Source organism: Oxyura jamaicensis, chromosome 3 (assembly GCF_011077185.1).
Source record: "Oxyura jamaicensis isolate SHBP4307 breed ruddy duck chromosome 3, BPBGC_Ojam_1.0, whole genome shotgun sequence".
NCBI lineage: Eukaryota > Metazoa > Chordata > Aves > Anseriformes > Anatidae > Oxyura > Oxyura jamaicensis.
The window spans coordinates 2,996,711-3,021,088 of NC_048895.1; the positions used below are offsets into that span (position 1 = coordinate 2,996,711).

The 24,378-nt window shown below is 39.6% G+C and overlaps 1 protein-coding gene and 1 long non-coding RNA gene across 9 annotated transcripts in view; one reads left to right on the forward strand and one right to left on the reverse strand.

Annotated features, from left to right (window-relative positions):
• Nucleotides 1–1,729, reverse strand: part of LOC118165104 — a 41,038-nt gene extending 39,309 nt beyond the window's left edge. For all 6 annotated transcript variants that reach the window (XR_004749859.1, XR_004749860.1, XR_004749858.1 and 3 more), the window contains exons 1-3: nt 1,651–1,729; nt 1,463–1,526; nt 1,212–1,347 (exon numbers count right to left, since the gene is read on the reverse strand). This is a non-coding gene — a long non-coding RNA (uncharacterized LOC118165104). The remainder of the gene's footprint in view (nt 1–1,211; nt 1,348–1,462; nt 1,527–1,650) is intronic.
• A 2,625-nt stretch (nt 1,730–4,354) lies between these two features.
• VRK2 (VRK serine/threonine kinase 2) overlaps nt 4,355–24,378 on the forward strand; it is a 46,757-nt gene continuing 26,733 nt past the window's right edge. For all 3 annotated transcript variants that reach the window (XM_035321594.1, XM_035321595.1, XM_035321596.1), the window contains exons 1-6: nt 4,355–4,494; nt 14,742–14,797; nt 15,323–15,392; nt 16,210–16,297; nt 16,436–16,544; nt 17,973–18,065. In XM_035321594.1, coding sequence (XP_035177485.1) covers nt 4,359–4,494; nt 14,742–14,797; nt 15,323–15,392; nt 16,210–16,297; nt 16,436–16,544; nt 17,973–18,065 — 552 coding nt within the window. In that variant the 5' untranslated portion in view covers nt 4,355–4,358. The remainder of the gene's footprint in view (nt 4,495–14,741; nt 14,798–15,322; nt 15,393–16,209; nt 16,298–16,435; nt 16,545–17,972; nt 18,066–24,378) is intronic.

Sequence of the window (24,378 nt, forward strand, 5' to 3'; positions counted from 1 at the left end):
ATGCCCCCTGGATGTTGAAGATCCCTTGATACTGCAAAAAGTAATTACTTTAAGAGTTCTAAGAAACTGGTAGCAAGTACGGTAACAACTGAATAAGCACAGCAAGTGCACAGGACTGAGTACCCATGCACAAACACATATGGATTTCTCTGCAGAAATTTAGAAAGTTTGATGCCTTGCTGTCAATGGCCTTACTACAAAGATGTTATAACTCTAATGTAAAATTAGCTATCATGTCCTAATCAATAAGGACACGTGGGGTGATTAAGAGTAGAACTACTCCAACATCAATGTTAAATAACACAGAAGCATCTCAGTGACACAGTGAGAGAAGTTACATGTGGTTCACCTACCGTAACAACTTTAAGGAGATTTGTGTGTGCACCTACAAGATCTCATGTAATTTACTTTTATACTCAAGTTCAGATTTGAAGAAAAAGAGGAAAAAAAAAAGGGAATACTTATCTAAGATTTAAAGTATAATACTTTAAAGCAAAGGTAAAAAAAAACGCAGCCTCAGGACACAGCTAAAATAGTTTGTTGTATTATTTAATTATTATGTATCTTTAAGTAAGTACTTAAAGAAAGTACTTACTCTGGGAGTATTTCATGACACAGAGAATGCAATTCATACTAACATCGTGTTTTTTTCCCACCCTCTGAAACTTATTCTAGCAAAAGGAGCAGACTAATCCTTTTGAGCCCCGGATCAGGATAAAACCCAAATTTGCTCCTTCTACTTTTTAAATACCTCTTAGGCACCTACATATTCCAAAAGTCAGACATTTAACAGGACAATATAACTGAACATACAACTAGACTGGGGAAACCATATATTTAAAAGCTGTTTGTGAACATGAACTCGATACAAGATTTGAAGTGATTTACACTTGTATCGTTACCTCAAAACTAGACTACCACATCTACATTACTGAAGAACCAGTCCAGAATTTGAGTAGTGGTTACAAAACGCCACAAAAAGCACAGCACCAATACTTTCTTCTGCAATAGCATAATAATAACTATACTTGTATCAACTCTGCAGAGAAGCACAGAAGACTTGTTCATATATCACACACCGATACACATACAGTAAACAAAATAAAAAAATAAGTCCAGAAAATATACAACTGCAACTGCTAACACAAACATTCAAAGAGTTTGTTAGACCACCTTTAAAATATCATTTGGAGTAACTAAAAAATATCCACCTGAGCTGCAAGAAGGATTGACTTCTCACCAGGAGGGCCTGTGGCTTTCAGCTGCTTGCAACAATACACCATTAATAAACAAAGTAAGAGTAATTTCATTTTCAGGGCCCATGTCTTGAGCCTCCAACACTGACACCTTTAAGGAACGTGAGTTTATTCCAACAATAATATGATAAACAGCAGTTACAGTAGTAAATATTTAACAGATGAAAATACATGCTAACAGAAGAAAGAGAAACCTCTTCCCTTACCTTTCATTCAGATTCAGTATTTCAGCATAACTTGAACAGCAAGCCTTACATTTCTTCCTTCACCCTGTTAAAAGAGCAGAACAAAAAAAATACTCTACAGAAAACAACTGCTCCTGACTACACAGGTCACACTCAGTTGTGTGTTGCTAGCAGGATTTGCATGTTTTTACTCTTATTAGCATACACACCTTTCTCCTATTAGGATTCTTGAATTTAGCAGTAATGCTGGTTAAAGCTTGAAGCTTCCACTGTAGTCAGGGTTTCCTGAAAAACAAACAAACAAACAAAACCCATAAATACCTATAATTAATTTAGCCATTCATCCCCCACATCACATTCCTAAGCTGTTAATTTGAACCAACTGTGAAGAGGAAATGAAGGCTTTAACTTGACTAATGAAGCTCACGTTTCTTGGGAGGGTTGTTAATTGTCTGATGATAAGCAGAAGAAAAAAAAAGGAAGCCTTGTCTCCAGTTTGGCCCAACAGGAAATGAGATTTTCTCAGTCCCTCCTACAAAGCACAGCAATGGCCTATTTATAGGGTAAAGATAGCTTTGTTATTTGTTTAGTCAGAGGTTTTCTCAGGTAAAGTTATGGAAGTTTGTTGCCTTTTCAGAAGTTATATGGTCAGTAGTTAAAAAAAGAGCTGTATGAAAAAGCCACTACCAAAATTTGTGTTTTTTTTAATTGGTTTGTTAGCTATGGTTCTCTATTAATAAGTACCTGGATTCAGATAATTTTATTCTTCAAGATTTTGATGTACCTAGGAAGTTACCTCTTCTAGTAAGTCATTCTTTGCTTATGATATTTGTAGGTTGTTATATTCCCATGCACTTATCTCTAAAGGCTTTTAACTCTTCTAATAATGATAAAAGCTTAAACTTCTAAATAAAATCTCTTTCTTAAAAAAAAAATAATCTGCTGTGGAATCTATTTCCCATGACTCATACAACATATGTTACTAGTCCCCTTATATATTAAATTACACAAATCTTAAAATACATGATATCTAAAGATGAACAAGACTTCAGATAGTCTTGCCTCAGGATAGCATTTGAGTTATAAACTCAATTTCTTCTAGGGTTTTGCAGATTTGAAGCTGAAAGCTATCTTCTCCAGTACTTCAGTTTCAGCTACCTATACTGTATTTTTGTTGTATGAATCAATTGGAAGTTACATAGCCTATCTAAAGGTCTTAAAAAGAGCAATATAGCTTATGCTATGTTCACTAACAATGAAACAAGCCCTGGTATTCCCCATTCCTATTTTCACTTTTGATCTACTGGTGACAGTAACGCACTCTGTAGCCATAATTTATTACATATTACCAGTTTACTGCCAAATTATAGTCAGTGAAGATGTTCTGCATTTTGTTTCTTCTTGAACTCTTGGAATCATCACAGAAAGTGCCCTGGTCTGTTAGTGGGGGAAAAAAAACGGAGCCATGGCCTGGAAGATGTGGTAGTTCAGCAGTGCAGTGAAACAGCTGTTCAGGGCCCTCTTCTCTAAAATGAAGTCTGAAGATGAGATCAAGACCAAGGGATGGCTGGCTGTGTGGATTACAATGATATAGCACAAAGATTTTGGCTAAGTGAAGCCTGAGGAAAAGGCTTTTCTGGGCCTTCAACTTCAAGGTGTATGTTCAAGCTTATTGTGGCATTAAATACAGAGTTGCACCTGAATTGCTGCCTATCACAGACCTGTTTTGTATTGTAGTCTTTGAGGATTTGTAGCTGAGCAGGAAGACTTTTAGTAAAATGAGAATGAAAGCGAAATAGCACACTTTCTGCTATGGGCTTCCCACGCAGAGAGTGCTGACAGGGTGGGCCCTGTTAGTAAAGCAAAGATCACTCAAAATGCCTGTTGAGGGTCAGGGGTGTATCCTGGGAGCAAAACGTTTAAATATATATATGTATACCTCAGTGTCCTCTGACTAAAAAGTTAATGTTCACCAGCTAAAAAGTGGTGATGGGACTGGCCCACAACATGGTCTCCTGTGGGTTTCCCCTGCCTGCAGCAATGACCCATGCTCTGTGAGGTGACCATGTCTTTCTCCCACCTCACACGTTATTTTCTGTAAGTATCCTTGCTTCTGTGTGTGAAAGGCATCCTGGGGTATGGCCGAGGTACACCAGTGGACCCGTCCTGAGGTAAAATTGAATAGGTGGCACCACGACAGCCCCGTGATTTTGGTGCAGCCTTTAAAGTGCTCACTGTGCCCCAACCGCCCTGTCAGAGATCTTTTTCCCCGGGCAGGGAGCAGTCTGACCAACTACTTCGATACGTGTGAAAGCACTTCAAATAAAAAAAAAAAAAAAAAAAAAAAAAAAAAAAAGTTTCCTCACTTGCAACGTGCAGCCCGAAGCGTGGAGGGCGGCGGTGCCCTGGCGGGTCAGAGGCGCCATGGAGCCTCCCCTTCAGGGCCGCCCTTCGCTGAGGGAGGGCTCCTCCGGCCGAGGCTGCGGGTGCCCGCTCGCCCTCCCGCCTTCCTTCCCACCCTCCTTCCCTGAGAGGCCGCGCGGGCTGAGGGGGAGCCGGGGCGGGACCGCCGGACGGGAAGGCGGGCACAGCTGGCGGCCCTTCCCGGCCCGGCCCGTCCCCGCCCCGGGGCTTCTCCGCGGCAGGCAGCGGCACGGCGGGACGCCTGGGCCCCGCCTGGGGGCAGCTCCTCGCAGCCAAGTTTGGGGCCGGCCGAGGTGGGCGAGGGGACGGCGGGCGGCGAGGCCGGGCCGGGCCGGGCCGGGCCGGGCTGGGGCCGCCTGTCCCCGGCCCGTTGGCGGCCCGGCGGAGGCCTCTCGGCTGGCAGGCCGCTTGTGCGGCGGGGATCAGCCGGGATCTTGCTTCTCCCGAGGAAAGGCAACAACTTGCCTCTCGTTTTGCCCCCCTTCCAGGTGCCATGCCGCCCAGGGAGCGCGGCAGGGGCCGGCTGCCGGTTCCTCTGCCGAAGGACATGATCCTGAAAGACACCGAGGGAAAAGTCTGGAGGCTGGGCAGCCAGATCGGCCAGGGAGGATTTGGTTTGATCTATCTAGGTAAAACACCGGCGGTAACTAACAGGGGTGACATGAATTTCTTTTAAATTTCTGACCTGAACAGCACAGAAAGAGGTTTAAACAACTTGTTGCCGTTTCCCTGCCAGTGGTCACCAGTGCCAGAGGGGGGTTTTCTGGCTTCTGCATCCCGCTGTGGGGTGTCCTTGTTCAGAAGTTTGTTGGGAGACCACCATGTTCTCCATTTGCTGTGGGACCACCGCGTTCTCCATGGGCCGTGCTGCCCGGTTTGCTGGCTCCAGGTGTGCTTTCTTCAGGAGCTTTTGTGGGTCGGCAGGGTGCTGTCAAAGGCCAGCGAAGAGCGCTGCCAGGAGATGCTGTTCAAAGTGATGGTGGAGCTTCTGTAAGCAGCCGCGTTGGGCATAATTGGTTTCTGGTTACTGGAAATACCTTCTGGCTAAAATTTAAAGTCAGTTTGCATCAAAGAGACGTAACAATAACAAAAGTTAGCAGTTGCCTCTGGATTACAATTTTATTTTTCACCAGAGGCGTAAGTCCTGTTCTTAATTTGTTCTTTCCTAGATATGGTTCCTTATTTTCTTCAGAAGAAGCTGCTGCATTTCACTTGGTCTGTGTTTTATAAGCAATGAATTATTCTGAAAGGCAGTTTGTAAAGTGTTCTGGGTCACTGGAGAAGATATGACGTGTTGCTGTTGCTGGTCCTTCGGAAAGAGCAAGTGCTGTTTTCAAGGCAGTTTTAGGAACTTTTTTCCCCCCATTTGTACTGCTTGTGCACAGTACGTACAGGCAAACTATCCATAGTGATCTGTCAGGGACTAGTTTGTACTTGTTTTAAGGCAGTGGTAAAGACTTGCATAGAAGCAGTTTAGTACATCATCTGTGGAGCCAAAAATGATCCTATTAAGTTAAAAGTATGTTAACTCTGTATTTGGAGTACTAGTGTTTAAAATGATGAGCAAGCCGCCTTAATACTTAAATTGCTTTCATTTTACGTATAAACCAGCTATACTTTTTAAAGCTTTTAATTTCTTTTGTATTTCTGCCCTGGAAAATACAGTTGCTGCTTCCTCCCCTTTTTTTGTAAACATTTCTTTACTTCTGCTAGTGCCGTTTGTTTTCCACTTGTGTTTTTTTTCCTGCTTTATCTCTTAATGCTATTTCCTTCATACTGAGTGATGCATCAGGAAAAAAGAATGTTAATACGCTGTTATACAGCACGAGCTTTCCACTTAGCGCAATTTCCAGATTTCTTTATGAGGAGACCAGTTTTCACTAAAACAGGCATTCTGTCATGCATCTTCTCAATTCTTTTGTCTTTATTATAAAAAAAGATGTTCTGCACGCAGGCTCTTCTCTGCACAAATGTGCAGAGCTGTGCTAGATTCAGTGTGGTTTCATTAAGGTGAAGGTGTCTGTCAGTGGCAAATTGTAGGATCAGGCACCAACAGTTGCACTTCCCACTAGTAATGTATGGCTGCAGAAGGGTGAACAATTTTACATATGCATCTGGACTTCAAGTTTGAGTGGATAAACTTTTTTTGGGGAGGGAAATATGGTGTGAACTGGCTTTTAGAATGAAGAGTAGAATACACTTTGTTCCACAGAATGCCTGTGTAAATGAAACAAAAAGATTTCAGTAAAACCTAAATGCCACTGCTTCTGCTTTCCTACAGATGAACGAAACACAGTCACTGAAAACAGTGGGTAGCTACGGCCCTACATCCACCCTGTATTTAAGTTCTGGGTTTGTTTTACTTTGGACTAGGTTTGGTGTGGTCTGCTGCGCAGAATTTCTTCATCAACTATGTGGTTTGAGGCTGATTAAACAAACTATTTTGAATCCTCACGTTTCTCTTAAGAGTTGGGGTGCATCTGCTAGGCTTCTGTAGTGGTGGTTCTGGTTTTGTTTCTTCTGGAATTTTTGTAGCTCGTGCATGCTCAAGTCAGCAAACTGAACCAATGGGGATGATAAGGGTTTCAACAAATGGCAGTTACAGAGGAGTCAAAGGTTAGATGCTCATAATATTTACATTCTTTATCCTTTTGATATATAGATAGCTTTTTACGGCCTTTGAAACGTCAGTTGGTCTCATTTGAGGGATGCTACGTCTAGAGAATATATGAAAATTGGTACAATAAGAAAATAAAGATTAGCATGAGCTAGGAAGTGAAGTTGTCTCTGGCTATTGTCATTCAAGAATGAACTGTAGGAGAGGTATATCAGGTGCAGGGTCAGGGCCCAAAGGAGAGGGAGACAAACTTGTGAAAGGCTCCCACTGGGAGGAAGGAGTGAGAGAGCTGGGGGTGCTGTACAGAAAGCGAGCTTGTAGTTGTAGGTGTAGTTCATGAGTCACACAAAAAAATGTTCCTGCATCAGAATACATCTGTCATCTACTTCTGTAGTCAAATCACACTGGACCTTGTAGGTGGTGTAGCACATGGGATTCAAACAGTTTCATGCAGATTTGATTGGTTTTCTGCCTGATCACGCAGACCACTGAGGTGATTTCTTATACTGTGGTGTTTGTTGCAGTTTGACTCCCACTGAACTGACATAGAAAGCAGTCAGCAGGTTAGTTGAGAACGTGAATACAATCTGGGACCTTTGGTATTGCAGTTCTGTTTTTTTTTTTTTTTTTTTTTTTTAATAAGTGGCAGCATAGGTGAAGAAATACAGCTGCCACTTATAATGGTATTTTTGTTTGTTTATTCTCTTCTTTCAGAAGGACAGTGAGTGTTACATGTAGCAATGAAATGAAGGCCTTGTTCCCTTTGTAGCTGATCTTTTAATTATGAAAGAGGAAATCAGCAAGATTTCCTTCAGGTATCCTGACTGAAGCTTTCTTGTTTTGTCCATCTCCTTTTGTCAGGTACATCATTATGTTATGTAACAAACACCATTCAGTAGCTATTGTGAGGCTTCATCCTACAAAAGAATTCAGCCACCTGAGAGTCAGGGGAGTGAAGGAAGTGATGAACCTTTGGGAGTAACACTCCCATGTTTGCTGCTGAGGGGCACCTTCTTTGTGCACTGTTCAGCCTAGTTTTTAACATATATGCAGCGAGATGTGAGTGACCACTAAACTTCCAGTGAGAAACTAACCCAGAAGGAACTGTAGAGAGGTGGGCAAGACAGAAGAGTGGAGTCAGATTCGACTGCCTGCCAGATATGAACAGCACAGCCCTTCTCTAAGTAAAAGTTAACTTTGCTGGCTGTATCTTTTAATAAGTATTTTTACAGTGGTGGTGTAAAGATTTTGATGTGCGTTGTTATAGCTTAATTTCCCATTAAGGGTACTCCATACTCCATTAATCTGTAACAACGTACTTGAGAAATTTTATGGTATCTCTGCAAAATATATTTACTAGGGATGCATTCCTTGGAAGGTTCACTGAATCAAAGCCTCTGAAAGCCATTTGCTGACCCCGAGCCCTAGAACGCTAATCAGCTCTTCAGGTGCAGGGCTTCTAATTATGTGTGTGAAATTTTCCAACATCTACAAGTTAGGATCTCTCCCATGAACATTTTCCCTGTTTTTCTAGTTATTTTTTTCTCTTTCCTGTCTGTGTGCCATCTTGTCTATTTCTTTGTTGACTTGTTCCTTCCCTTGGATTCCCTTTGCATTCGGACCTCAACCAGAACAAAGCCAGCAGCAGAAGGCGCACAAATACTGTTTCCTCCTAATGTTCCTGAAGAGCAGACCTGCTGCTGCTGCCAGAAGCAGCATCTAGGAGCCACCTAGAGATGTTCTTTCAAATGTCACTTCTGTCATAGTGACAGCTGTATGGACCATAAGCTGGAACTACCTGTGCTGTTTTATTTTTTGGTACTGTACTGATTTGTTGTCAGGCTCCTTGGACAGAGCTGTTACCCCTTTGATAAGGTGGGGACAGAATGGGGAGCATGCAGGGAAGGACATGACTTATTGCTGGTCTCACAAAGACTTTGTAGCCCTGTGGAGAACAGCAGCAGTACATGTGGAAAGTAAGCTAGAGTCGAGGAGGGTGCTACTGAGAGCCCTACGTTCTCTCATTTATCTTCCTGATCACAGCCAGTAATTAACACCAGTCTTTATATAAATCATTCTCTAGTCCTGCTGCAAGGACTCTATTAATGCACAATTTGGACTGAAAATTTAAATGCAGAAAGGTCACACAACGTTTTGTTAAGATTCCATTGTTAAGAGCCCACTGTGGCAGGCTTCTTTCTGAGGAAAACTGATCATTCTGCCAAGTGCTTGGCTTCGTGTATGTTTGTTAGATCGTGTCTGTTGTGGTATAACGTACTATGTTGTAAATGGGATCTAACTATTAAACCTGTGTATTGTGATGAAACTTTGGTAGGTGAAAACTAAAAGTTTTGAAACCAATTTTTGTAGCTGGCTTTGCAGCAGGCATTTGTGTTGCTGTTTGTCTGCTGTTTGCAGGTGGTATTATGATATGCGAAGCTCAGGAAAGGGCATATTGATAATGAATATTGATAATACAGTCACTGGTACTTGAAGATTTGCTACCCGTATCGCCTTTTTCTCCTCCCCATTTTCTGAGGGGTGGCTGGTGGAGGTAGACGAGGTGTGGTGCTGGCCTCCTCTGCTTTTAGGCTTGGGTCGTGTGTGGTGTGTTCTGCTGTTGATACTCAGAGACCTGGTGTTCTGGGAAAAAAAAGCTGACGTGTGAAAGAAAGGTTATGTCTATTTCAGAAAGAGTATGTCCTATTCCATGGATAATTTGTATAGCCATGAGCAGGGGTGCATGTGTGTCAGGGAAGAGGAGCTTTGATGGAAGTGTGTTCTGTCACTGTACTTGTTCCTTGGTTTGAGTTAGGAAGCAGACTAGTAACTGGTTTTAGAGAAATTAAGTACTTCAACAGTTGTTTAAATTAGCCTCACTAAACTATTCATTGTAGTGCAGCAAACAAAAATGCAGTAAGAAAATGATACCTAAAGATACATGTTCAAGATGATTTTTATGAATTCAGCAGAATAATATTAATAGCAGAAAGCTGTAATTAAAAACACTAGCAGGGGACTGTCTGGTTAGGGCTGGATCTTTCTCAACCTTCATGTGTTAAAATGCATTTCAGCAAAGGTCTCATTGCACCAGTAGGTGCGAACCTTAGTGTGAAAATAAATTCATTGCCAGACAAACATCACCTCAGGAAAGAGTATTTTTATCTAGTCACTAATACTAAACTCTAGGTAATCTCCTTGTATCTATATTTATAATTTTTCACCCTATCTGTGGGCAAATTAAATCATAAATTTAGCCTAATTTTGCTATTCAGTGATCATTTAGGACTGGCCACATGTAGCAGGACCAGACTGCTTCACCTGGAAAAAATCCCCTCTTCTACAGGTTCTTGCTGGTGACTGCTTCCTCTTAAATCTTCTTTCTTCTTTTTCTGGTAGGCTTTGGAGGCAAAAAGATGCAACTTTTAAAGCATAACTCATTTTTACACAGCAGTCTAAAGTCTGTTACAAACTCCGCTGAGATCTTTGCTGTTTTGTTTTAGTGTTCTGACACTCTAGTTTGTTTTTTTTTCATACGTATGTATGGACTTGTCATTTGGGAGCTGTTGTTTTGCTCTTTATTTGTCCACCTTGCAGGAATTCTGGTCAGGGACCAAGACCCTGGCGTGCTAAGCAAAGCTAAAAGGCGAGAGGGCAGGTTTGATTTTTATCTTCAGTGAAGGAGGTATTTCTGAGCAGTGGTATCTGTCATCAGGAAGATCTGTGGATGAAAGATAGGGCACCTGTTGCCTTATGGAGGGCACTCTCTTCAGCCGTCTTTGGCACCTGTAACCTACCGAAACTGGCATCGTATCTTCTGATGGGCAGTGCATCAAACTAGCAGATGGGCTAGAGCAGAATCGTGCCAGAAAACAGTTTGTGCATCAAGTTTTAAATATTAGAGGCCTGGCCTCCCATCTGAGAGTGCTGCAAGAGCAGACCATGCATAGCTTTTCTGCCTGGGGTTAAAGGATAAGTCGTACCTATTCCAGCTTAGAGTAATTAACTTTGAAAGTCAAATTCCTGTTGCTGTAGAATACAAAACTTTGGCTCTAGTGAATCTAGAAGGCTTCCCAGAAAGATGAGTAAGCAGTACGGTGAAATTTCCTAGCAGTACTAAGTGTTCTTAACTTGGAGGCATTTGCAGTTATCTGCAAAACAGTTTAGCAGTTGAGCACAATTTTCCACTGGAAACAGTTTACTTGCATCTTGTGGAAGATGGTTTCACAAGCACAGCAGAGGGCCGTGTGTATGTAATTTGTGTAATAAAACTCTAAATTCATAAAGATACCTTGAAGAAGAGTCTAGAAAAAAAAACAATCCTAGACGCTGCTCAGAGTGTTTATGAATAAATGCTCTTCTCTTTATACGAATGAACACTTCTCTCAGAAGAGGGTCTGTCCAGGAAGCACTGATGCATTGTCATACACTCGAAGCACCGAGTGTTTCAGTTCTTGGGGAAATATTGAATATTTGGAAGGGGCTGGGAGGGTAGCTGGGAAGCCACGTGCTTTGCTTTCCTTGAAATTTTTGCCTTAGTACTCTCCGTATGTAGGATATATTTGAAGTTCTGTGTTAACTAGCAGATGCTACTTCTGATTTATTTGTTTACATTTTGCTTGTAGAAACTATAATCCTGCAACTTGGCTTATTTTCTGTTGTTAGATACTCTGTGCAATGCTTCCCCCCTTTTGTCAGCAACTGAATTTAACGGCTTCTGGCTTGACTTTCGATGGGGTCAGAATTCTTCCAGCTTTTTTATAGGTAGCCTGTAATACTGAAGTGTGGTATTTTCAAGGTTAGGTTTAATTTCTGCAAAAACTAAGCTGACAATATCACTCTCAGGATTAGTTACCCAGTGAAACAAGGCGAAAACGAAATGCTAGCAACCCAAGAACTGCTGAAAATAATTTTGTTCATGTTTCCAAAACAAATACATCCTCAAAATACCCGGCAGTGGCAAAGACAGCAGCTGTGGACAGGAGCAGGAATGTTTTTTCAAACTGCCAAATCAATGCTGTTTTCTTTTCCACTGTGTAAACTTTGTCAACAAAACTGGTTCTGTGAGAGCCATTGAAAATATTTCACCATACTCCAAATGTGACTGCCACAAATTAACTGCTAAAACTACAACAAGCACGTTTGAACTGGCAAATAGAATTGGCACGTTTCTTTGTCAGACTGCATGCGATTGTGCGGAGTGGTTGTAGGAAATGGCAGTTCATCCAGAAACGCTCTTTTGTTACCATGTCATATTAACATTTATAAAGCTCCGTTAATTAAGGTTGTGGCACCCGGCAACAAAACGGATGAGATTCACGATAAAAGAGGATGATAAGACCATAACTGCTGTGTCTGGATGAAACTAGGGAATTCTGGACATGGGTTAACGCGAGGTAGGTTATTGTGTAGGCACAACAGTTGGAAATAAGGCAGCGTGGCATCTTTGCCATTATTTCAGAGAGCATTTGAAATTTCTGTACTTTTCAGTGGCATGGTAGCTCTGATTGTGGGGTGAAGGAGAGGAAGGGAAAATAAAGCTGTGCCCTTCGCAAATGTTTTATTAGACTTTTCTTGGCACAAGGTGGAAATGGCCACAGATTCACCTTGCACCAGTCTTCCCAGCTAGCGATTACACAGACAATGGTTTTGATTGTGTGTATACATTAACACCTCTTCCCCCAAATGTAAGGAAACTGTGCATCTCTAGTTGATAAAAGCAACACAAACTGAAAACTGGGAACTCTCACATTTGTTAAGCTATTTTAAGATCCCGTTTGCAAACATAATCTCACCATGTAGTGCTCCTGGTACTGTGTGTGTACTTGTACGCCATCAGAGACTTCCTGCGCATCAGCATTGCTCTCCTGCAGGGTCTCTGCTTACTGTCCTGCAGTCTAGCACTTAACTGATTGTAATATTATAAATAGCCATGTGCTACCACACAGAACGAGGCTAGCACATGGCTAATTACGAGTATACAGTAATTAACTATGAGCTAAACTCGCAGGAGAGTATGTGGTGGTGGTCTATGAGGTATGTAATCAGACTGTTTGTTAAACCTTGGGAGCCTTTCCAGTCTGTTAAGTAACTATACATAGTAATGAGACCATTTTTAAAAAAGCATTATGTATATTTATGGACAAAAATAGTCTGTCTTATATCTGAGCCGTGGTTAAACTGTTGCTGCCTGTTGTAGGAAGGGTCAATTAAAATGATGCAACAAAAGGTATGAATGCAACTTCTGCTTATCCGTATGTATACGATTGAGCTTTATAAGAAGTGTAGAGTACTATCCATTGTGTGTTTAATGCCTTGCTTCATGCATGTGCAGTAAAAATGGTAATACCACTTCTCCTTTTGCCTATTTGAAAGTCATGATTTCATTTTCTGGAGCATCTGTTCCTGTATCTTGTTGAGCTTTGTCTGATTTCTCTTTCGTTTCACATTGTAACATTTTGCAGTTAGGTTTGGTTTTATTTTTCTTCAGGATATTCTTTCAATATTACTCCAAAAAGCATCCACATGGTTATAGTGTAAGAACCATGGGGGTTAGGCCCTTTTGCTGGGCTACCTCCCGTTAATTGCTCTTCTTCATTACCCTGACAGCTGTTACTGTCTGTTCCAGATTACATGAATGAGGCCTCTCTTTATAAAATGTCAAGATGTCTGCAGGGAAGTTAGATCAGAATCTCTGAAATACATTTAAATTTGATACTTCTCTGTACCTATCAAGCCTCTGTTAAGTAATTTGGTATTAAAATACATTTTCTTATACACAGGTTCTTTTCTGCTCTGTGTCAGTAAGAGAGCACATCTCATTCTGTTTGGGTAATGTGACATTATTGAGTACAGTGAAAACACATGGGATGTGTTCTTTCAGACTAATGTCTGCAGCTATTAACACACAATCTACATGTAACATAAAAAAGATAAAGACCAAAGCACCTTTGCCTTAATTCGCCTTTCAGTACAAGGCAAAGGTAAGAAGTAAGTTTATCAAAATTTCCTTCCTGCTTGGAAGAGTAGTTTTGAATTGTGTTCTGAATGTGACTGTTACTCACCTGAGTCTGTGGATAGTTCACACCTTCCAGAGCTCCTGTTTTGGAATATCTTCATTTTATCTTAATGCACAATTAGCACAAAAACAGTGACATCAGGGTGTTAAGCTTAAAGGCACACAGTTACAAGTGTCTGTGCTGCCACACTGAACCCAGAGACTGAGTGGAAGTGAAGGAAGATGGCAGCTGGAGTCTGTTCGTTGTAAATATATATATATTTATGCCCTGACCATCAAAAAATGTAAGCTTGGATGGTTTGATTAGATCCAAGTTTACTTGATTTTTATTATGCGGATAAAAGTAGTCCATTTTTGTGTGTGCTGATAGTTGAAGTGTTTCACACCTGGACTGTTGTTGGTATTTGATCATTACAAGAAGTTTAAAAGAGACACTTATTTCCTAGGAACTGTATTCTTTTTAGTTTTTCTCTCAGTGATGATTCTAAAAGATGATTTAGTCTCATTAAATTTTAATCCCAGCATAGCTCCATGTAGCCTCAGTAGTATCAGAGAGAACTGATAGTTCTCTCAGGGTCAGAAGAAAATAGAATCGCATTGTCTGTGCAGAGAGGTTCTGTCTCCTGGGCTGTAATTGGCACATGTGGTCAATTATTGTTTTGAAATTTCTACTTGCACCAAGAGGCACAATCCCTCATCTCCCCTTTTAGGCAGGTGATGGCTCTGCTATCCCTAACTTAGGCCAATGTCTAAATAATGTCAGAATAGAAATCAAGGTTCTGGGGCCAAATTAATTTGTAATAAAAGAAAGCTGGCAATCCTGTCTAGAGGCATAATGTAGGTCATAACTTTTAAGTGGTGTCTTTGTCACGACACTGGATTGACGGGAGCCAAATACAGAGGTTATCCAATTGACTGGAATGACTTAAACATAGTCTATTATAATGGAATACCTCATTGTGGTGCCAACGTGCAATGGGGACATCCTGCTTACTCCTTAATTACCGTGGAGGGAGAGTTCTGAAAGTGTGGGTTAAAATTGCTGCTCTACTTGTTGATCACAACTTCTGTGGTGTTGGGTTTGTTTTTTAACTCGGCAAGTCTTTGACTTTTAAAAGCTGGAATTCAGAGAAAATGTTGTGTGTCCTATATTTTACTGATCACCTTATGCAATGTTAGCTTCCTCTTTGCAATTATATTTTGTTGCATACAGCTTGATCCATCTCTTTCTCATTTTGCAGCTTCCCCTCATACTCACGTTCCTGTAGAAGATGATGCAGTGCATGTAATTAAAGTGGTAATGTGGAGATCTTATTCCTAAGTTGTTAACTTGTATGCAGTGCTTTCTCTTAATTATCTATCCTTATTTTCAGTATTGAGTATATTTTGCATGCTTGTGGCTTTTTTTAACATCTTGATATACTTTCCCTGCTAGGGGATATGCTTGGTACTTCCATGACTCACAGTGTTTCCTTGACTTGATTTTTTCCTTTCCTTGATTTCTGCCCTGAATATTTACATAAGGAAAATCAGACTATGAACTTAAACATGTCTGATCTATAGAATTTCTGGAAAATAGCATCTTTAATAATTCCTGAAAGAATCTGTGTTGTATGAAAGTGCATTGCTAAACAACTTTTTCTCTTATCTACTTAGAAAAATTGTATTTCAGGTGGTATGGTATAAGGGACGTTGGAAAAAAGTGGGATTTAATCCTCTTTGAATTTATCGAATTTATCTTATGCTTTTGTTTAGGAACTGTTGTTTCTCTAAAACAAGTATCTAGTACTTTATAATGCTAAATTTGTTTATTTCTCAATAGGAGTATCTTGAAAATGGGCCCTTGTTTTCTGAACTGAAATTTTACCAGAGGGCTGCAAAACAAGAGCATAGTAAGTAATATATCAACAGAATAAAAACCACTGAATTCTGACTCAGGTAGATTTAAGGGCTAATTTAGGTTTAATTTCTTCTGAGAAGAACTAATGCTTTAGAGCTTGATAACCAACTCACTGCACATACATTGAACTGCTTCCAGCTGGTGCTGTAATAGCTTTAGTTTGCTGTAATTTTCTTTATTTGGATGTCATCCTTGTTGTTTCTGATCCGAAGTATGACAGATTTGTTAGGTGCACACTTCAAAGCGCACAGCAATGTATGGACTACAGAGAGAGGTCAGCCTTAAAACAGAGGTACTACACAGACTGATTTGTGACTATACTTCTGCTAGTAACTATGCTTGTGTACAAAATTAAGAACGTGTGTAATCATCACAGGATTTAGTAGTAATCAAGGCACTTGATCTGCAGACAATTTAGCATGGACGTGATTTAATTCTGGGAACTGTCATAAAGACTTCAGATGACTTAGATGGCTGGTAGACATAAGCACTTGAGATAGCTTGAAGTACTCTGCATGAAATAAAGTGGAGCTTCCAAAGGCATTATTTCGTCAGCTACTGATAACTTTGTATCTGCCTTCAAATGGAACAAAATGTCAAATTACTAGAACAAAAAATGCTTCTTGTTCTGGAGAATGTAGAGAACTTTAGTGTAAATCTACAATCCTTTGTTTGGTACAGTAACTGCCAAATAAGTTACACTTGTTTTATTGTTTTGTTCAAAGTCTTGGCTTGGTAGCTAAAAAATAGACTAAATCCTGGAATTCTCTAGCTAACCCAATATTATATTTTCTTTATTATTATTGCAGTAAGAAAATGGATGAATATCAAAAAAATAAGATGTTTAGGAATTCCAGTGTTCTGGGGATCAGGCTTGACTGAGTACAAGGGAAAAAGGTAACAAGATGAATTGTAATTAAGCCTGAAATTGACTGAAGATCCCTTCTCAACAAAATGGAGCTACCTCCTTTCAGTCTGACATAAACCTGTAGCCTTGTCTTTAAAGTTTGCTCCCTCTTGTGTATTTCTGGATAGCTATAGATTCATGGTCATGGAGAGACTGGGGGAAGACCTTCAAAGCATCTTTAAAGACTGTGGAAGTAGATTTAAGAAGGAGACTGTTCTGCAACTTGGAGCACGAATGGTATGTATACAGAGAGAAAATTGCTGTCTCACAGTTTGTGAATTCAACTAATGAAATCATCATTCTTCAATGATAAAGTTCATTTAGTTAGCTTTTCAATTTAGAATTAAACACATGCAAGTGCTGTGCATTTTTGTGTTTTTCATCCTTTATGAAATGAACATTAAGTGCAAAATTGAGACCCTCTGCAAACTGGAAGTTGGTAGGCTCAAACCCAACTTTTTCTAATCAGTTAAAACATAGACCATACACTTCAAAATGTGTGTCTAGACTGAGATTTGTAAGCCCATTCTCAGGCTTTAACATGTATTGATTTTTTTCCAGTGTTTAAAAGGTATTGTATTAGACATCCATATTTGTCAAAGTTCACAATTGCATGCCAGAATGCAAAAACTTGAGTGTTTGCTGAACGCACAGGTAGTACAGGCCGAGATTAGGCTAGTCTGCAAATACCGGTTTTGTTTACAGATGTGTAGATTGGCACATTCTAACAGAAAATTATATATGTTTTCATTTGCATTATAACGTGTTGTGAAGGACTGCTATTACTGAAGAGAGGTGCACAGCAAATGGGGACAGGGGCAATAGTCATAAATTGCAAGAAGGGGATTTCTGACTGAATATGAAGGAAAAGTTTTTGCAGATAGAATGGCTTAGCACTGGAACAGGCATCCCAGAGGTTGTGGAATGTCCATCCTTGGAGACTTTTAAAACTTGACTGTTTAGTCTCTTGTACAACCTGATCTAATTTATATTATCCCTGCTTGAAGCAGCATTTTAGACTAGAGACCTCTGATGTTTGCTTCTAACCTAAAAATAATAATAAAAGAAAGTTAAGGGCTTTTGTAGTCACATCACTGACTAACTTGTAACACTCTTTGTGTTCTCCAGCAGCCAGGATTGTCCTTTGTTTGAGCTGACAGGTGCACGTGTTGTTGTTTATTTCCAGTAACAGAACTGTTGTAGTACCTCAGCACAGAGCTGAAGAAAGATGATAATGAGAAGGGGGTAATGATGTGAAATGTGGGCCATGTAATAATTGACAGGATCAAATACATTACAAACCATCAGGGCTGATTGTGTGCTCTTCTGAAGAGCTTGGTGTTCTTAGCAGTTCCTCCTATGTTTATAAAGTGCTTGTTTGGCTTTGTGACCTTAGATGCTGGGACTCATGGTAGTTAGATGGCGATACTCATGGCAAAGTATGACTATTTGAGATTTGCTGTCAGCTGTGTGTGCATGGTGGGAACAGACTTTGTGGAAAGAGTGGGCAGTCCTTGTGCTCTAACTCAAAACAAACATTAACTCAGTTTGTGTAGCCCTTGAGCTCACTGCATAAGTGAGAAATATTTGGTGGTAGGGTTAAGGGTGAAGAAGTGGAGATGATGATGATGCTTGCTTTCTTTTTCTGTTTTAAATCCTTCCTAGCTGGATACTCTGGAATATATACATGAAAATGAGTATGTTCATGGTGACATTAAAGCAGCAAATCTGCTTTTGGGCTACACCAATCCACATGAGGTAAGCATGTTTACTTATCTACACTGTTACATGAATGTGTTTCTAAGTGTTTAATAGTTTGTTACATGTATTCTGTGTTAACAATTCGTGTATTAAAAAAAGAGAGGTTTGGGCATGAATATTCACATCCTCTCATGACAAATCTAATAGTGTCTCTGTGGAGCCTTCTTTGAGAAAGGATAAAATTCTGCCGCTTCTTTTAGGGCTCTGTTAACTGGGGTAGTAGTAAGGGACAGGTAAATTAATCAACAGGGTAAGTTAGAGGACCTAATTCCTGTTCTAGATTATGCTAGTGTAAGTATAGTATTAGAGTTTAAGGATGTGGCCCTTGTATTATCATTCTTAGGATGTTCTAGCTTTCTAATATTGTCATGAATTGTGATTCCATACCACTAACTGTTATGTCCTGCTTGTTGTAGTGGATATGGCAGGTGAGTAGCATTAAGGTTGCTGCTGTCTAATACCCTAAAGCTAGGCTTGAAATAGAAGCATTTCAGTAAAACATTGTGAAACAAACCTTTTGATCTTGTCATACTCTGTATGGTTGAACCACGTCTGTTTTTTTTTTTCTTACTACATTTTAAGTATGTCTTTTTCATAAGGGGAAAACTCTAATTTCACTTAAATGTAATTAGCTGTAAGCAATACTCCTCCCTTTTCTTTTTTATTTTTTTTTCTATCACAGTGATGAAGAAACATATTACAAAACAGCTCACTGCCATTAAAGGTCGAACCGTTAAACTTTATCTACTTTCCTACAAGTTTCAAGTTAAGTGGTTGATTCAAAATTAACTTTCCAGCTTTCTAAAATACATAGTTTAAGAACTATCACAACTGTTTAAAACTGTTGTCTTTTTAGACAGTGGTAGCAGCCAGTACATAATCTCAGTTTATGATGTTTACCAGCCTGCTGTATCCAAGAAGAAGGCTATTTAGAGGCAAAACGATCTGCTACCAATTCCATTAACATAACTCAAATGACTATTTTTTTTTTTTGTCTTGGCTATTGTGTGTTTTTATGACAACAAGATATGTTGCTGTTTTTCACATTGAAATCATTTTGGAAGTGTCCATTGATAGTAATCATAAAATTTTAAGACATAGCTGACTTTGATCAGCTGCTTTTGAGTTAGCTAGGTTGTGGGGTGATGTTCTGATTTGTTTCTCACATTGTCTGCATGAAGATTGCATACTAGTATTTAGTTTTCATGAGTAGTAAATTCATTGACTGATTAAAGTAATTTTGAATTACTGGACAGAATTTTATGGTGGAAATGTAACTTAATAAATACAGAAAATATTAATAGATATTCCAGCTTAAGTATCTTCTAGTGCAAAGTGTAAAAATGGTAAGTTACTGTGAGATTTTTTGTTCAGAATTTTGTTATGGTAAAATGCGTTTTCCACTGAAATGGTTCTGTAAAACAAAATAAATAAAATCACATTCCTATTTAGAATAGTTAAGAGGAAAATCACATTCCTATTTAGAATAGTTAAGAGGAAAAGATTTCTCATATTTGCTTTCATTAGTAAGATATGCATTAAACTTGCATTTCTATTAGCCTAAGAAAACTGAGAGCTGTTTAGATATTATTAAATAAAGTGAGGTTGAGTGGAAATAAACTCCCTAGTTACAGGCACCCAAAATTCTGCAAGTGGCCACCAGTCTGCTGGTTTCACTGAAGCCATGATAACTAGACCATACCAGCCCAGAATCATGTTAACAGAGCTTGCAAGTGCAATGTGTGTGTGTGTGTGATGATTATTTATAAATGTATTTTTAAGGTAATGTGTGCTGAATTGAGCTTACACAGATGGCTTAATGGGGACAGGTTTTGGACAAATAAAAACCAGTCGGTTTGCCGTGTATCTTCAAACATGTATGCTCTGTGGGGCAGGAGAAAGAGTAATCTCACCAACATCACGGCTAAAAATTTCAAGTTAGATGATGTAATGTAATTCAATAAACCTGCCCCTGAACTTGTTGGCTGACGTACTGTCTGCCCCGTACTTCAGTAAGTGTTCTTTACCTGGGCTCTCTGCTCTGTAGGTAGGTGCAGTCCTAGACAATATCCTCGTGCAGACGTGGGCATTTGAAGGGTGTGTATACTTGCACACGTGATTCTGCATTTGTTAGGTCTTAGCCATGTGCACGTGCCAATGATTTGGCTGTAATTCCTATATGAAAGTCACTTTATCCTATTCCAAATTTTGTCCTGTTCCTATTGTAAGGCTTCATGATGTTGTGACAGTCTCTTCTACAAATCAAGCTGTCTTTATAACATGCTGGTAAGCTGAGGCTGTTACGTATTTACCAGAACAGTATTTAGGAAGTTCTGTGGAGCACTACCACTGACTAAATATGACAACAATGTGGAATAACCTGACCCATATCTTCCAAACTGTTGTCAGAGATGCTGTATTTGAGAATCTTGTATCAACCTTAGAGACTTCAGAGAAAACCGCAAGGGCTATTACTGCTACAAAATGCTTGTGAAGCATGTTTTTTATCCAACCTCTTTCTGTTAAAATGGTAGATAGCTAGATAGCCTTGGTCTGGTTGGTTAAAACAATGGATCTGGGAGGTAAAGTGGTCAAGCTAGTTTCATATTTAGGGAGTTGGAGCATCTAGCCAATGGCAAACTCCAACTCAGGAAGAGAATGTAAGCTGGGAGACCTCTGGCTCCTGGGGAAGTTAGGATAATAAAGCTGTCTGAGCTAACAATTCATCTGGTGAGTTTTGTTATGGATCTTATGCTGGGGGGATTCTTGCTCTGTAGGATTTAGCATTTTAAGAGAAAACAAATTTGAAGTGTGCTGTCAATTACAGAAATACTAGTTTTTAAATGGAACCCATAAATCTCTTTTTACATATAAAAAAGAATGGAAATACAACTCAGATTTCTCTGTTTTGGTGAAGAGACAGAAATCTGTTCAAAAAAGCATATGTACCTTTAGCCTGACTTTGCTTCTGTTTATTTAGTGTCTGTTCACGTGTCCTATATGCAAATTTGCCACCGATGTCCTTCAGTTCCAGAAAATATCACTCTTCTGTATTAAACTTTCTGTTGTTACACTGTCTCTTCTATAAATTAACCTAGTGAATTTACACCACTGCCAATAAATATCATAGTCCCCTTTTTGAAATAACATGTGAAATCCATATTGCTATCCCTTACCTTGTGTGGCAAGGCAGAGAAACAAATAAAGTAAAGGTCCTGTCACTCTGTGACCTCCAAATGATGTTTAGAAATGGTTAGAAGATCAGAATCAGCTGACCTCAAAGAGCAGCTAGCTGCAGATCTGTTCAATAGAAGGGAGCGAGGCCGTTCAGCGAGTTACAGGTCAAAAGATCAATTCTCTAGTCAATGTTTCTGAACATGGACCCAGCACAATGACGGACAGAACAGGAGTGATGTACTGAGGGAAGTACGCAGCCCATGAATCTAGGAGAGGCCTGAAAGCAAACTTGAAGTGATCAGACCTATAAATTACAGAACAAGTGAAGCACTCTGCGTTGTGGCGAGTTGAAGATGATTTGGTGCGTAGTAGGAACTGTTTGTATGATAAAACAGAACAAGCGTTACTGGAGTAGACTCTAAAAGAGGAATATGAGTCCACTAAACACATTTAAATTGTGATACTGTTAAAAGGGACAAGTGGCCCTGAGAGAAATGCTTAAAATTGGAGTTTTTAATAAATGAAGTAAGGCTTGGAAGAATGCCTATTCAAAACAATTCTTGTAGCATTTCTTCTTTTATGCAATGTATGGGCAGATGTGTTGCAGACTCTCAAGACTCTACCAGAAGTCATGTATTTGCATTTTCATGCTGTAAATTTTAAGATTAGATTTGCACCTCAGTTTTGCTTTTAAGTTTTTCTTAGACATGATAGTTACAGAATAAAACTCATATACATGAATAGATGGTCTTGAAGGAAAAGGAAGAATAAAGAAACATTTCAAAATCTTAAATTTAAGACCAGCTTTCAGTGGAGTAGTGCAGAAGATATAAAGCTCATGCATTGATCGTACAGGAAAAACATGCATGAAAACAATTCAAACTCTAAGCTATTTTTCATTTTGAGATGAATCACTGTGATTCCTGCTTTTTAGTCCAGCATGACAGATTTTCTAAGGAGCAGGTGAACTGAGAAAAAATAAAAATCTTTTCTGTTCCCCTTCATGCCTTTTAGGAAGGATACAGTACCCAGGTATACAGGAACAGCTGAGCTTGACACACAGATGTTGGCTACTCCTCTGATTTGAGATGTAGCTTTGCAATGAGATGCCCTAAATTTTCTTTCATCACTCTTACTGCTACGTTTGGATGGAGTTGCACACACTGGTTTAATTTCTTTTTGTGGTTATGGCCCAGATATCTTGGATTTCAATTGATTCCAGCACTGGAACTTGTAGCTATGCTTCCTCTTGGCTTTAAAGAGGTAAAAGGATGTGGAATGAAAATGCGTGGGTACAGAAGAAAAGGAGAGCCAAGAACCTAGACTGGGCATCTCAGAAATGGCTTTAGACTTGGCCTGCGTGGATGGTTTGGCAGTGTCATTGAACCTTTTTGTTGCCAAATGGCTCTACAAAGGCAGCTGTTTCCTGGATAGGATTTGAGAAGTGGAGTAAAATTAAGGATAGGTTTAAGCACAATTTCAGCATGTTATGGTGAGCTTGATGTATTCTTAAAATAAGGTATTTCAAAAATATTTAGAATGGTGGAATTGACACTTATTCCTTGAAGTCCAGAAGAGGTATAGTCAGCCAGAATTATGTCTTTGAATTGTTTAGACTGAAGCTTGTACAAAGCCCCTGACATTACTGTTCTATTCTATGGATTTAGTGTTAGTCCAGCCTGTGAGGTGATGAGCCATTGCAAATATTTCCCTCTAAACAGATTCAGTCCTCTGAGTCTACTTGATGCTTGACTTCCTTTCTGTTTATTTAAAACTTGCAATAAACACCATTCTAGTCAGAACATTCTTCCAACTTTACGTGCTACAACTTGGCAAGATTCAGACAAATTTAACAAAGCATTGGAACCTTGTGTAACGCGGCACTACATTGGTGTTCACAGCTTTGCCAGTGTGACTTCTGATTTCTCTGTGCACATACATTTCTCTACCGTTCTATCTCCCTGTAGTTTTTCTAGAGCCTCGTTCCATTCTGCATATGTGTGCGACAGTGTAAAGCTGAGAAAAAAACAATGAGCCTTTCTCACTCCAAACCCTTTTCTTTAAACAGGAGAGCATGCTAGGCCCTGAACGTAGAAATTAAACAGGCTGAGGAGAGTTGGAAGTGGTCTAAATTCCCTTCTACAGGCACAGATGTTTGTCTTTCCTCCTTCCTTGTTGTGTTGTTTTTTTCTGTCCTAATTGCTACACTTAAAACTTCCTATCCCAAGATGGACTTCAGTCCTAAGACCTGCTTTAGCCCATCTTTTTGTAGCGTAGGGCCCAGCTGAAGCTCACAGCTCTATGACCATCAGCAATCTGCCTCATATTAGCTGGTATCTACTTAATTATTTACAGTGCATTGCACAAACTTAGCGATGGAACCAGTGGGAAGAAACCATCCAAAGAAAATCTCTGTATTGCCAGCTGTTCAACAATGAAGTTATGCGTACTGCAAGATAAAGAATACACCATGAGCATCCAAAGCGCAGGTCCTGTGGCTTCCCAAATTAGTGCAGTTATGTTATACCATACGCAAGTTTAAGAATTTTGTGTGTCTAGCAGATACTGAGCACTTTACATCTAAAGCAATGTGAGGGAGTCGCACATAGAAAGAACAAGAAGACCACCAAATCTACAGCTGGTTGCTTGTGTACAGAAATAATTATTTGTGCCTGTGTGGCTGTTTGCTTGAATAAGATGGCACGTTCATGTTTGCATGAAATTAAGTGCTAAGAGTTTAGAAATCTGGCTCCTAATCTATAACAAAATCTATTAATAACAGACCATGCTAGGCACTGCTGAGTCTAGTGCAAACTGGGATGCGTTTAAAAAACAAACAAACAAAAGCCGTGAATAAAATCAACAGAGAGAAAAAAGAAAGTGCGGGGGTAGGAGTGTCTAATGGAACACAGCTAAAACCAGCTGTTCTAGGCTTCTGTCACTTGCACCTTCATCATCCTTGATACAATTTCTTGTTTGAAGTGTCTTATGTATCTTATTCTGCATGTTTTGTTTTCTTTTTATTTGCTTTGTTGTTACTATAAAAAGCATGCAGATGAAAATATTTGATATTGAAACTCATGCTAACGCTGACTTTGTTTTTCTCAATATTCTTTAATATTTATCTTCTTTT